General features: G+C 52.9%; 1 protein-coding gene across 1 annotated transcript; it reads left to right on the top strand.

The window, feature by feature from the left end:
- Positions 1–3,843: 3,843 nt before the first annotated feature.
- Positions 3,844–13,460, top strand: P4HB (prolyl 4-hydroxylase subunit beta). The gene is made up of 11 exons (XM_075719586.1): positions 3,844–4,006; positions 4,383–4,589; positions 5,382–5,515; positions 5,737–5,874; positions 8,859–8,963; positions 9,248–9,373; positions 9,806–10,006; positions 10,673–10,793; positions 11,023–11,204; positions 11,654–11,740; positions 12,394–13,460. Exons 1-11 carry the CDS (start codon positions 3,844–3,846, stop codon positions 12,478–12,480), a joined length of 1,551 nt encoding a protein of 516 aa, XP_075575701.1. The 3' UTR covers positions 12,481–13,460.
- The last annotated feature ends 855 nt before the right edge of the window (positions 13,461–14,315 follow it).

Below are 14,315 nucleotides of genomic sequence, written 5' to 3'. Positions count from 1 at the left end.
ACGGCCTGCAGTCCGAGGGATGAGCAGGGCGTGGGGAAGTGGGAAGGGTGGGTCTCTGAGGTACTGAAATTGGGGGTATCCTGCCAGCTGAGGAGCACCTGGTGCTGAGCCTTGGCCCACCTGCGTTGTGCCTACTCCAGCTGCAAGCACGAAGGGAAATTCCTGCGCAGGCAGAAGAATGAGGGAGGTGATTGGAGGGAGAACAGAAGCCGGGAGAGGCGATGTGTGATAAGAGCCTGTGGATGTGGCATGTTTGTGTTAAGGGTAAGAAAAGTGTAGCCGGGAAAAGCTCTTGACAGAACCTACAGTGCTAGAGAAGCTGTAGAGGAGCTGGCTCAGCCCTGCTCCTGGTCTAAAAGACTCACGATGGTAACTGAGAACTCTGAATACAAGAGGGAACCTACTGAGCTAATGGTGCAGGCCTCCTTTCTTCCTGGTCCCAGAAAGCTGCTGTGCTTCCCAGATACTGCAGCTAAAGGAAACGACGCTACTCGGAAACTGAAAGAACACGCAAGGGCTGAAGCAAAGCACCCTCAGCCAGGCAGGAGCCGCCTACACACCCTGGTGAGGAGCAGGCGTGTGGCCGGCGCCTGCGGGAGCCCGCTCCGGGAGATGCGCTTTGCTTGCGCAGCTCCCTGCTGCAAGCTGTGCCCAGCCGCATGCCCTCGCTGCAGCGCAGGGACGTGAACGGCAGCACAAGAGCAGGAGCCGGGAGCAGGCGTCACCCTCCATCATGTCAGTTAGAGCGAGCCCAGATGTGCTGATAAAGTGAACAAAGGCTGTCCTTGTGCTGGCCCCCAACAGCCGCTCTGTGGGCAGTTAGCGTCAGGGTGAGATCCTGTCTGATGCAACCTCTAGCTCTTTGGCAAGTCTTTCCAAACTCTGGACGTTGGTGTTTCTGTTAGATCATTCATGCAACGGTGGGATGCCTGGGGAGGGGTACGCAGGACGGCTGTGACCCGCTGTAACTCCGGGGACTGAGGAGCTACAGTGGTGATTCACTGCCCGTATTTTCTCTGGAACGTGGTCCCTGCTGCAGTGTAACAGGCTGGGCTCTCCTGCCTGGCAGCCAAGCCCACGAGTGCACACAGGCACGAGCAGCCCGAGGGATGCGTGGCTCCGGTCACGGGCTGGGCAGGACGTGGTGGCTGGGTGGGCCGGATGCATCTCACTACTTGTGGCTTCCAAGCGAAAGCCTCAGCCCCTTCCGGGAGATGCACCTCATAAACCTTGGCTCGGAGCTTGCGTAAGAGCTGTCCGGGCTGCTTTTCTAGTCAGGTGGCTGTTTGTGCTGCAGCAGCTCGGTCAGACACAGCAGCTGCCTCAAAGCAGCAGAACCGCAGTTCCTCAAGCACGGCAGCTTTTGCCTGTGCCTGTCAAAAGGCAGCCTGGGAGAACTGAGGCCGAGGGAAAGGGGAGAACTTGTGAATTAATGTCTTGCAGTGCGCAAGAGCCCCGGTTGTGTGTCCCTGGACCTGCTGTGCCAGCAGGTGGTAGGTATGGAAGTGACACACTGCCCCAGCTGACAGTCCCAGCGGGGAGCAAGACATGAGAGGAGACGGACTGCCACCGTAGAGATCAGGCAGTGCGCTAGCTGCGCGGCTTCCCTTTGGTAGACATTGCAGTGCAGGGATATTTAAAGGGATTTCAAGAAAACAAGAGAACTGTGCTCTGTTCATGCGGTGCTGGAAGGCAGGCACCAGGACGCTGCACTCCGCAGTGGTGGGATCCCCGACCAGCACCAAAAATAACAAGAGTGTTGCTGCACCTGCAAGGCACCAGTGAGCATCACCGGCCGTGCCAGAGCTGCTGAGCACGTGTACCGGTGGGCCGGCACCGTGCCAGGCCCTGCCGCCTCTGCTGACGCGTGGTGATGTGGTAACACAGCTCGCTGCCACGAGCCCCAGAGCCCCGCTGCCAGTGGGACGTGCCGCTTCCCCGCAGCCACCAGCTAAGCCCACCTCTGTCAGGGCGTCAGGCGAGGGCTTTTTGGGCCCCTGACGCAGGGTCCAGCCCTTTCAGGGGAGAGCATCGCTGCAGAGCCCCTCTGGCAGGGCAACTGGCTGGGCTCTCTCAGCACAATGGTCCCCACATGTTCCCTTGCCTGTGGACCCAGACAGCTGTCAAGGTGGCCAAGCATCAACACAGGATCTCATTCTGGCAGCAGCTGATTCGCAGCCTGATGCACCTGCACCCACACAGCCCCAGGCAGCAGCAGCCGGGCAGTGGCCACTGTGCGCTCGCTGCTTTGCTCAATGCAGCTTCACCATCTAAAAATCTCACCGGACTCTTTCTGGACCCAAGAAAGGTGTCAGTTCTGCACCCAGCCAAAGGTCCTGGAGGGACAACGTCTCCTCGCAGCACTTGCAGAATGACCAGGTTATCTGCAGAGAACTGGCGCGGCGCCTCACACTGAACACCGCCGGCCTGGGGCACTGGGCCTGGCCCCCGCAAGGGGAAGCGGGAGGGGAGCAAAGAGCAGCAGCTCTGTGCTGCGGGCGGCCACTGAGCTGGCAGATCAGCAGGGTGCGGCCAGGGAGCCTGGACGGAGCCTGCCCCGTGCCAGCACTTATCAGCTGGGCAGCCTGCGCATGCAGGAGGTGCCCTGGCAACCCCCCCGATATCCCAGCGCTGGCAGCGCCAACGCCGCAGCCAAAGGCCAGCTGCTTCTGCCCGGTGGTGCAAGGGCTCTCCCCCAGCTGCGCTCCAGGAGCAACCAGGACCTGGCAACCGATGCCTGCGCTGCGTCAGGAGGTGCCAGGGCAGAGCACGAAGAGTCACATGGCAGGATTTTCCCGTCACGGGACCCATTTCTCACAGGTCCCTCAGCAAATGCCATGCAGAGATACAAGCTCTGAACCAGCGCCTTCCCATGCCAGGGTCCTGCTTGGTCCTGGGGGGGACGAGGTGCCCTCCCGCCCCACCCCACGCATGCCATCGCACAGGTGCTGTCTCTGCGATGGAAAGCATGTGCCGAGGCCGAGAGCCACCGTGAGCGCCTGGTGGGACCCGAGTGCTGCGCCAAGCCCCCCCATTCCCCGTGGTCGGTTGCCGGGGCCGGCGAGGCCGCAGCGAAATGGGACAGGGCCGTGCTGAGCCGCAGTGGTGCCCAACGCCTCACGCCAGCAAGGGCCCGGCCCAGGTGGGGGAGCTCAGGGCGGGGAACGGACAACACTGGGGCAGTGCCGCTGCCATGACACCACGTGGCTGCCCCCCCCACTTTACAGGGCCGGCCCTGAGCGCTGGCCGGTACCACGGAGCTGGGGCTGGTACCGGTGCCGCCCCTCCCGCCGCCAGCGGCCCGGGCTTCGCCCCGCCCTGGGCCCGGCGGCCTCGCACACCATGCCATGCCCCACCGTGCCAGGTGCCCCGCGGACCTTCCCTCCGCGGGCACCGGAAGAGCGCCTTTCCCTTCCGGCCGGGTCAAAGGGCGGCGGCCGCGGCCCAGTCAGAATCCACCACGCGCGCCTGGCCGCGCGCACGCGCAGTGCCCGCCCGCCGGGGCCGCCCGAGTGCCACGTTCGAGGGCAGGCGGCCGCGCGAGGCGGCGGCGCTGACCAATGGCGGCCGACGCAGCGGGGAAAGGGGCCAATGGCGACCCGCGGGAGGGGAGCGAGGCCGGCGGCCAACCCGCGGCGGCGGGCGGAGGGCGCGCCTGGCCGGCCGGCGAATAGGAGCCGCTCGGCGGCCCGGGCGACCGGCCGAGCCAATGGCGGGCGGCGGCGGCGCGGCGCGACGCGGCCAATGGGGCGCGGCGGCGGCCGGGGGAGGCGGGTTTATAAGCGGAGGCGGCGCCGCGGCCGCACGCCCGGCCGGCCCGTCCCGACTGCCGCCATCAGCGCCATGGCGGGGCTCCGCGCCGTCCTGCCGCTGCTCTGCCTCCTCCTGCCGCCGCCCGCCCGCGCCTCTGCCGCGGCCCTGGAGGAGGAGGACGGCGTCCTGGTGCTGCGCGCCGCCTCCTTCGAGCAGGCGCTGGCGGCGCACCGATACCTGCTCGTCGAGTTCTGTGAGCGCGGTGGGGCGGGGGCCGGGGCAGGGCGGCCGGGGCAGGGGCAGGGGAGCATCGGGCCGGGAGGAGCGGGCGAGCGGCGGCCCTGGGGCCGAGGGCGGGGCCGGGCGGACTGAGGGGCCGGGCCGGGGGGGGGAAGGTGCTGAGGGACCGGTGTCCCGGCGCGGGGGGGGGGGGCCGCTGCCGGCGGCAGCGCGGGGCCGGGCTCGGTGGGAGGGCGCCGAGGCGGGCTGCTGGCCCCGGGGTGCGGATTCTGCGCCGCCCTTGGCCCTGCCCCGTGCCTGCTCGCGGGGCTCCCTGAGTCCGGGCGGCTGCGGGGGCGTCGTGGGCGGGAGCGGGGGGCTCTGGCCGGTGCTGACGCCTCGTCCCGCAGACGCCCCGTGGTGCGGGCACTGCAAAGCGCTGGCGCCCGAGTACGCGAAGGCGGCGGCAAAGCTGAAGGCGGAGGGCTCGGAGATCCGGCTGGCCAAGGTGGATGCCACAGAGGAGTCAGAGCTGGCGCAGGAGTTTGGTGTGCGTGGCTACCCTACCATCAAGTTCTTCAGGAACGGTGACAAGGCCGCTCCCAAGGAGTACACAGGTGAGCTGGGGTGCCTGGCACTGCTGCCTGGGTGCAGAGGGCAGCAACGTGGCGGTGGGTCCTTGCACCTGGCCCCGCACTCCTGCCTGCGCTGGTGCGGCTGGACAAGGTCCACTGTGACAGCGACCCAGGTTGCGGAGCAACGCTGCTGCGGGTGTGCTTGGGGTGTTGAGGAACAAGTCTGCCTCTAACAGGCTTTCTCACCTAAAGCTGGGACAATCCCGAATATCAGCTAAAGCAGATACAATTGTTTCTGTGTAGGAAAGCAAAGCAATACCAGCTTGATTTGTTGCTTGGCTTGACTTTACTTGAGCAATGTAGTGCCCAGAGTTGACAAAAATGCTTGGGCGGTTGGGTGAAGGGGCAAACACAAGGTGTAAGGCAGAGGTGCAAGGAAGACCAAGACAAGCAGAACTCAGCTAAACCAAGTCATGTTGTGCTGGATGCTGAGGGTAACATCCAGAATGCTGATTTGGAAAGGAAAAGGAGATATATTTGCATGAAAAATATTGGCATCTTGGAGGAGTGCTGCATTGCTGGTCAAAGTTTAAGAACGTGCTTGGACTAGAAGCAGGGGACGAATGGATTCCTGGGAGCCCCTTGTACCTTGACTTAACAATTAGGGATTGGCTTAATTACACTAGGAGTGAAAGGAGAAGAGTTGCGTAAACAGTATCTCAATTCTTCCCGACCTCTCAGCTAGTTCCTGAACAGCCTATCTCAAAGCTTAGGGGTTGTGCGTTCTTAGTTGAGGGGAAAAAGCCAATTGGTGTTCTTATCTTTCTGTTGTAGCTGGCAGAGAAGCAGATGATATTGTCAGCTGGCTGAAGAAACGCACTGGCCCAGCTGCAACTACCCTGACAGATGCTGCTGCAGCAGAGACATTGGTGGACTCCAGTGAAGTGGTTGTGATTGGTTTCTTTAAGGTAGAGTTTGTGCTTCCATTTGAGAAGCTCTTGTGTATGTCTGGGGCCTTCCCTGCTTTCTGCCCCATGGGGACCTGACAGCTGGGGAAGGCTCTCTGTAAGTTGTGAAACACTTGCTGTCCTGCCTTACTTGATCTTCCAGTTCTCTGGCTGGTAAGCCGTGGGATGTTTATGCTTCAGTTTGATGTGTCCCATGTGAGACATCTTTCTTTATTATCCAGGATTTGACATCAGAGGCTGCAAAGGAGTTCTTGTTGGCAGCAGAAGCTGTGGATGACATTCCTTTTGGGATTTCCTCCAGTGCTGATGTCTTCACCAAGTACCAGCTTAGCAGGGATGGCGTGGTCCTCTTCAAGAAGGTACTGGTTGGTGCAAAGCATGAGCACCACACTTGAATCTTCTGCCTCTTCTTACCTTTTCTCTAGCTAGTCAGATTCAAATGAGGGCAACCCTGAACAAAACAGCAGAAGATCCTGTGCTGTCAGTCTGGCTGTTTCCAAGCCTCAGAGCCTGGCAGGGAGAAGAGCAGAGCCTGCAGACCGTTTTTGGTGTGGCAGAGCCCCAGGTCCCTTTGCAGGGCACTGCTAGTAGTGGAGAGGCCTGCAGTCAGCAGACGGTGGCCTCAGGTCTCCTGGCCACGCTGCCCTCCCAGAGCTGCTGGGCTTTGGGTCTAAGCTGTTGCTTCACTCACTTCCCTGTTTTCCAGATAACTGGCTGCAGTGCAGTAATGGTCAGCGCAATCTTTAAAATATTCATGGCTGTAACTAGTGAGGCCTCCTGTGCCTCTCTCTGAACTTTGAAGGTCTTAAGCAGAATGGTAGCCAAGTTCTTGATGGCTTGTCATGATGCTGTGTGTTTTGATTGTGGCTTAGCAAAGTTGCTTTTAAATGTACTCAGTATTGACCTCTGCTGTAGTTGGTTGACAGCTGTGGTGTTCTGTCTGTTGTGCTGCTGTGGATTCTGCAGCAGTGATCCTAGCAAAGTTCCTAAGAGGATTTACAGTTCCAGCTGACTAGGCTGGGGCAGTTGGATTACCTGCAGAGGGATGCTGGCCATCTACAGAATCAGAAATAAACTTACTGATGCCTTTTACTATTAAAATCCAAGCCACTGGGATGAAGTTCTAGGTTTGAGAAGACAAGTAGAGATTCCTTAGACTTGGTGGTACTGTGTGCATGGATGTGGTGAGGCAGGACAGAAAGCTGCTTTGGGTTCAGACTTACTAAATCTGTAATCTAATCAGTCATTGGTCTGACCTGAGATAGGCTAAAGAGTTGAATGAATTCTTATTTCATTCTTTGTTCAGCTAAAATAGCATATTTTATTCCACTGTGTCTCTGAAAATGTAGTTATTTTTATGGTGCTAGAAGCTTGTAGACTTAAATTCTCAGTCACAGTTCACTCGGATCAGTAAATTATCTGGCTAATGAGCAAAATGCTAGGGTTTTGCAACTAGAAAAGTTGGGGGGGATGAAGGGAGCGGTGTTTTGTTCTTGGCTGACTTAATACCTGTATCTTGCTCTTCTCGCATGTATAGCTTTCTGTATGTAATCTTCCTGTTTGCCCTAGTCATAGCTAATGCTAGGCTGAAATAGCTGTTTGCAGGGGTTTTCTCAACTTTTGTTTATGTTCTTTGGGAAATGCTGAAGCCCAAATAGAAATGCTCCTCTCAAATGGACCATCTCTCTGGGGCTGTGGGGAGTACCAGCATCGGGCTCTGAGCAGGGCAGCGTACGAGATTGCTCTAAAGTGGCCAGGTTACAGCTAGGGCTTCCAGCACTGACAAGTTACTACCCTGGGTTTTGCTTAGTTACCTGTACATCTTCTCATGTTTGGTGCTCTATAGAATGGGCTTGTGTTGATTTGATCGGATGTACTCTTAAGTCCTGTGAGCTCTGTTAAGCTTTCCTCAGCTTGTGAAGAACTGGGGCAATGGCAGGACCAGCTTTTAACAGTAAAGGAATTTTCAAGCTGTTTCCATAAGCGTAGTCAACTTGGGTACGTCTGGAATGAAAAGCAATTCTGCCCCTGGCAGCTTCTGTCAGGTGTTAGGAGTGGGAGGAACCTTGGTCTGAAAGGCTGTTCTTGAGCCGCTGGAGGGCTGGGATGCTGCAGAAGTGCTCTGCTCTACATGGAATAAAGAAGATGAGATGCCTTTCAGCCTGTGAATGTTGTCTCTGTGTTCCTGTTCCGGTGCAATGTCATGGTAGTGCCACGAGAGCTCTCAAATATGTCCACTCCAAACTAAGGTGAAAGTGAGCACCAATGGTAACCAGATACCAGGTCATAAGAAATCAGGTGGTTTATTTTACCAACAGTTACGTGTTTGGACTTTGGCTGGGCTTCCTGCAGTTAGTTGGGTCTAAACTGAGAGGGTTTGTTGAGTCATTCTCATCTTATTCTTTGTGTGAGTTGTCCAGACTTGCAAAGACCTTGAACAACTGTTCCGAAGGCCCTAAGGCGATGTTTGATACTTTTCAAAGTATTTACAAAGTTAATTTCCAATGTTAAGTGTTTTGCACAGCTTTTCAGCTCAGACTGGTATGCTTCCTCTAACAGATGGTTATCTGAGTCCACTGTCTTGCTTCTGCCAGTAACTCGAGCATTGCCCTGCCACGGGACTGCTGCGCTTTCCCACACATCCTCTTTTTAACCTTGATGGTCCCCTACAGCTGTTCCCTTTCCAGGCTGCCAGAGAGGGTTCTGAGAATCCCGGTCAGGGATACAGGTGATGTCCCAATATAAAAAGGGATCTGGCACCTCTAGTGTGATGTGTGTGTTAAACATGTGCTGTTGTCTCTAACAATAGAGACTGAAACAACCCTGCAGAGCTGAGTAAATTACTATTTACTCGCAGTGCATAGGGGGCTGTGCTGTCAGACTTCTTTCATAGTGCTGTCTGGTTAAAGTGTGTGTGTGTCTGCTCTGATGCTGCTAATTCCTGCAGAGCAGAAAGCTGCCTGTGCTCTGGTAGCTTCTTGCTGGTCTGCCTAATGCCCTCTACAAAGCTGTAAGGCAGCTGTTAAAAGTCCTTCTTGGTGACCTGCTTCACAAACTGTTTTGTGATCATGCAGAACAATGCCAAGATCCAAGTTGACTGTCTTGTTGCTGCTCACCTTTTGCTGCTGGGGGCGATTTAAGGCTTTGCTTGCCAGGAAGATGAGCCCCTTGATCCAGACTTTATGTGAACATGTGGTGACCTGGTTGAGAGACGGGAGTCTGCTCTGAACAAGTGCAGCTGAGATCCATTGGGGCAGTGACTCTGGTGTGAATGTATCTTATTTCTTGAAAGATTTCTATGGGATGTGGAAGTGTTCTAATGCAAGAATGTCTGGTTTTGCAGTTTGATGAAGGCCGTAACAACTTTGAAGGGGATCTCACAAAAGACAACTTACTGAACTTCATCAAGTCTAATGCATTGCCTCTGGTCATAGAGTTCACTGAACAGGTAGGTCTGTAGATAGTTGGTAAGGCCTCTTCCTGTAGCTACTGTATGAATATAACAAAGCTTAGATTGTAGGTTGTGTGGTCATGTTTTATCTGGGAGCTGACACTAGCTTGGGCTTATGGAGAAGTGTGAAGAACACAAGGGAAAGGAGGCATGAGCCTGCTGTTCAAAGCAGTCCTGTAGTATTGGAGGCTCCTGTGGGCTGGTCAGAACAGCAGAGCCAAGCTGGTCTTGACACTGATCTATCTCTCTTCCAAAAATAAAGTTTATTTTCTACTCCTCAGACTGCTCCTAAAATCTTTGGAGGAGAGATCAAGACTCATATTCTGCTGTTCCTACCAAAAAGTGTGTCTGACTATCAACAGAAACTGGACAACTTCAAGAGTGCAGCTGGAAACTTCAAAGGGAAGGTGAGATGGATTTTTTGGATTATGAATTAAGTGACCACCTCCTGCAGAGAAGTGTAGTACTGTCTATATCCACTTACCAGCTGTGGAGGAGGACTTGAAGCTAGCTCTCTCTACCTGTGTCTCTTGATAATAGGTGACTGAGTCACTTACTGGCTTGCACAACTGTTGAAGGAATAGCAGTTAACTCCTGACTTTCCTTCTTGCGGATGTAAATCTGACTCTGCCTTAATCAACACCAGTGCCAGGTCTGTGCGCATGCTGCTTGAACTGTTGCGGCTCCAGCGTCTGTGCTCTGACAGGGTGGCCTCTTAATGGGCTTGGAGGAGGAAGAGGGGCCAGTTCAGCTACTACCCATGCAAGTGTGTGTGTAAAGTATTGACAGCAAAGAGGTACTTGTCTTCACCATACTGCCTTTGACTTTTTCCTCCAAAGATCCTGTTCATCTTCATAGACAGTGACCACAGTGACAACCAGAGGATTTTGGAGTTTTTTGGTCTAAAGAAAGAAGAATGTCCAGCTGTACGTCTTATCACACTGGAGGAGGAAATGACCAAATACAAACCTGAATCAGATGACCTCACAGCAGACAAGATCAAAGAGTTCTGTAATAAGTTCCTGGAGGGCAAGATCAAGGTAACGAAGATAAATGCTGCTGGTGGCTAAACCTACTGGCCAAGCAAGATTAAAAAAGTCCTCTTTGTGAGGAGTTGTGCGAGTCATCTGGAGAAAATCCTTCCAACTAATGTACAGAATATCTAGCGGGCTTTGTGCTGAGAAATGAAAGGCAAAACTACTGGGGCATGAAGACTGTAGGAAAGCAAGCTCTGTACTGGTGCCTGAGTACAATCAGAGCCTGCTCTTTCTGCTGCTTATGGTAACTGCTGTTTGTCCAGTTGCTCTTTCTGCCAGTCTGTGGAAGGTGTGAACTTGTGTGGCACAGCTTAAAGAGTCTGTGGGCTCTAATCTGCTGGAGGTAGCCATATGCAACTTACTCCAGTAGCGACTGTTTAGCTAAACTCAGTCCTCTGGGAATGAAACAGTCAGCAATATTGTTTCCTTCCTACAGAGCTGAACTGCAGTTCTCTCTGCACAAGAGCACCTCTTATTCCCACTTGTTCACAGTGGGAAGGAGACTTTCTGTAAGCAGAAGAAGCAGCTGATTCATCTGACTGCTCACAGCCTATGATTGAGGCACTGAGGGAGGTGGTTAATCTTGGGTTTTCCAGGATGTGTGATTGCATGTACATTCCAAGCAGCTGTGTAGCAAACCATATCTCAGAATGTTGCTTCTTATTCCAGCCCCACCTGATGAGTCAAGATCTTCCCGAAGACTGGGACAAGCAGCCTGTCAAAGTTCTAGTTGGGAAGAACTTTGAAGAAGTTGCTTTTGATGAGAATAAGAATGTCTTTGTAGAGTTCTGTAAGTATCTTTCAACAGCTGATTCTGAGTAACTGGCATGAAAGGAGTGCCAAAATACTGCATGACCAGGATTAGGGAGAAAGCATCTTGGAGAATCTAAGCCACAAAGGGGGTGCCTTAGTTGAAAAGATGTGTGTGAACTGTCTGGCTCTCATGGGGGCTGTGGGGGAGTGGTGGTGGTAGTAACTTGTTAGGTTGGTGGTGCTAGCTATGTTTTTCTAATTAACAGATGCCCCCTGGTGTGGTCACTGTAAGCAGCTGGCTCCTATCTGGGACAAGCTGGGAGAGACCTACAGGGACCATGAGAATGTTGTCATTGCCAAGATGGATTCGACAGCCAATGAAGTGGAGGCAGTGAAAATCCACAGCTTCCCCACACTCAAGTTCTTCCCTGCAGGCTCTGGCAGAAATGTAAGAAGGCAGATGACCTTCATACAGATCACGTAACAAGGGAGCACTAGAAATGCTTAGTTGCCTGCTTGAGTTCTGTTTTGGACAAGGCCTTTGGGAGGGCTCTCCATTCTGTAGGGATGGAACACATCAAGTCTACAGGACATCTGAGACCCTTTGTGGGGGGCTGGGCTGTAGGAAAGAGTTTGGTGGGGGTGGGAAGTGGGAATGGGGAGAAGAGGGAGCATAGCAGAGGACAGTGTGCTCATCTGCAGGCTATTCTTTCCTCGCAGTGATCTCTGAAGTCTAGTGGCCGAGCTGTTTTCCTTCGTCTCATATGGGTGAAGGTGAATTTTTAAATTCCCTTTTGCTTGGCATGTTAACTGTTGCTCAGAAATAGAATTCTCCTCTCCAGGGGTGTGGTTCTGTAGGTGCCCATAACCATTATCTTGATGTTTTTTCCTGTGTAGGTAATTGACTATAATGGGGAGAGGACACTAGAAGGCTTCAAAAAATTCTTGGAGAGTGGAGGTCAGGATGGGGCAGCAGCTGATGATGTGAGTAATATTAATAGAGTACTCTGGGCCTTCGGGATATAGAGTGTAGGTTGGATCTAGTGCTGCGCTTGAATCCTCAGTCCTAAATAAGAACCCGGGTTGTTATGTGGCAAAAAGGATGTTGTTGGTGAACAAAAGTGCCCACATCATAAAATGTGACCTGTTCAGTTGCAGCCTGGCTGGCCACTGGCCTGTAATGGACTCCTTTTTATTGAGAACACTTTGGGTGTGAAATAAATGTTCTTGGGAGGCTTAAACACAAATGTGTGGAAACTGATATTATAACCCCTAAATTTGCCCAGGCTGTCTCTGGTTGTTGTACAAACTGTTGGAGTACTTAAAGGGCTTGTTCTTTATTGATAACTCCTGCTCAGCACCTGGAACTCAAGCAGGATGATGAGCATTACATGTGCAGTATACCTAGTTGGAAGCTCCTCACCTGCTGGGGTGGAGGGCATTACAGGTGCAGGTACCAGCTTCCAGGGGTTTCTAATCCTTAATGTCCCAAATTCAGAGCTCTTGGTAAAAGTCTCTGGCTGTTCTGTTAACATGGCAGCAGAGAATAGCAAACAGGTTAGAGATGCTGTTCTGTGCTTGGTTTTGGATCTGCCTAATGTGCCAGAAACTAGTAGCTGTCTTTGTAACCTATACAGGATCTGGAGGACCTGGAGACAGATGAAGAAACAGACCTTGAGGAAGGTGATGATGATGAGCAGAAAATCCAAAAGGATGAATTGTAAAGAGAAGACTGATCTACATCACCCAAAATCAGACACTAAATTGGCTGCTGTTACGCAGCCCAGTGAGTCAGAAACCCATTAAGATTTAAAGCAGAAGGCGAATGACTGGAAATCCAGGGATTGGCTTTTAAAGTAACACTTTACCCTCACTTGTCTGTACACTTGACTCTTTTTCTTTCTTTTTGCTTTTGCGAAGGGATCTGTCACTAGGTAGCCAGCCCAGCCAGCTGGGCTCATTTTTTTTTATTGTGATGTACTTTTTTGTACACAGCTTTTGTTTTGAATTATTCTGTTCTTCTGGGTAGAAGCAGATTATGAAGTGGTAGCATGAGTTCAGTGGCCCAACATTCTGGAGCCTTGCCACTAACATCTTCCAAGAAAGCTCTTTCCCTTTTTCTTTTAAAACTAAAGCCCATAGTTGATAGTTGATTTCTGTACCTGGCAGGGTCCTTAATGGTCTCAGCTGTTCTTCCCTGGAATTGGCTTTCAGTATATGTAGGGGAAGAGGCAGTAGGCTGGTGGCATCATCCTGGTGTGAAAGGTGTATATGAAGGTGCTTCTCTTCATGCTGGCCAGATGTTTCCTTTCCCCTCTGCTTTAAGACACTTGGAGATGACTTCCAAACACCTGGAAGGGTGGAATACTGTGTGCACTGGCTGTGGCAGGCTCCGAGGGTGGAGGTGGTCGCTGGCTCACCAGCTTAGATGAGACCTAAGCTGCCATCCTTTCGATCAAATGCAAGACTGTTTTGCAATCACTTTCCATGCATTATTTTGAGTGGGTTGACCAGGCAGGTGGGTGGTGTGGGAGGGCCTGATAAAATAGATCAAAACAGGACATTTGCAATTACTGGGTTTGGGGGAGGAACTTGAACAGGGGAGTGCCTCAAAGGCCTGAGCTGCATCAGGCTGGTTCTTAGCATTCCGCTACAATAACATTGGGACTGAATTTGTTGGCCAAATAAAGTTGAGATTTTAATACTATTATGTCTCTCTGTCTTTATCGGAATATCAAATGGGTGTATTTGAATCTGACCTGAAAGAGGATCAGAGTTCTAGGGTGGTTCTCAAGAGACTCTGCCAAAATGATATGTGCTTGTCAGCTCTCTCAAACTTTCACTGGATACCACATTTCTTGAGGAAAAACCACTTTCTGAACACTTCCAGTTTTGCAGGTGGCTTCTGGTACCTTAACCTGAAGAAATTTGTATTGCGTAATCTATAAAGGAAAAGAACTTCAAGATGACCATGTTGTGTCCAGATTAAATCAGTTTGTGCAGGCAGACAACTAACAGCTCTATTAGCAGTGAGCAGACATTGGCTTGGGCTCTGAGAATAAGCAGCTCTGCTTGCCAGCTGGCCTGAGGTGAGAGGACCTCATTGCTCTTGAGCAGTTAACCGAGGAATTTGCCTACAAGGAAACCTGGGGCTGCCTGTAGCTCTGCTAGTCAGGCTCACATGATCCAGTGAGCTACATTGCTATTTCCAAACTGGTCACTTACTGCTGAAAATATTTTTGTAAGAAAATATGCTATAAATGTCACATGCGAGGGCATGGTGAAGCTAGAGGGCAACTTGGCAGGCTACTGGTGTCTGTCATTGAATGTGGGTGCCCTGGGGTGGTAGGACAGAAGCGTTGTACAACGCTTGCCTGCAGCTCCAGCCTCCTCCCATGGTTCCCCTGGGAACAGAGCCCCTGCCATGTCCTGGCCTGGTGCACACAAACCTTCGGGGCAGCAGCACCAGGGCTGGGGCTGAGCAGGCGATGGCTGACTCTGGGATCAGAAAACAGCATCTGCTGCTTCCTGTTCTGTTGGTAATCAGCTGTGTTTGTTA

This window comes from Pelecanus crispus, chromosome 12 (assembly GCF_030463565.1).
Source record: "Pelecanus crispus isolate bPelCri1 chromosome 12, bPelCri1.pri, whole genome shotgun sequence".
Lineage (NCBI taxonomy): Eukaryota > Metazoa > Chordata > Aves > Pelecaniformes > Pelecanidae > Pelecanus > Pelecanus crispus.
The sequence above is the reverse complement of the archived record's forward strand: the minus strand, read 5'-3'. Positions and strand labels throughout refer to the sequence as shown.

Excerpts from the sequence above, each read along its gene's own strand:
- P4HB (XM_075719586.1), top strand. The coding sequence starts at position 3,844 with ATGGCGGGGCTCCGCGCCGTCCTGCCGCTGCTCTGCCTCCTCCTGCCG. Across the intron at positions 4,590-5,381 it reads CGCTCCCAAGGAGTACACAG|CTGGCAGAGAAGCAGATGAT; the intron begins GTGAGCTGGGGT and ends TTTCTGTTGTAG. Across the intron at positions 8,964-9,247 it reads TCATAGAGTTCACTGAACAG|ACTGCTCCTAAAATCTTTGG; the intron begins GTAGGTCTGTAG and ends TCTACTCCTCAG.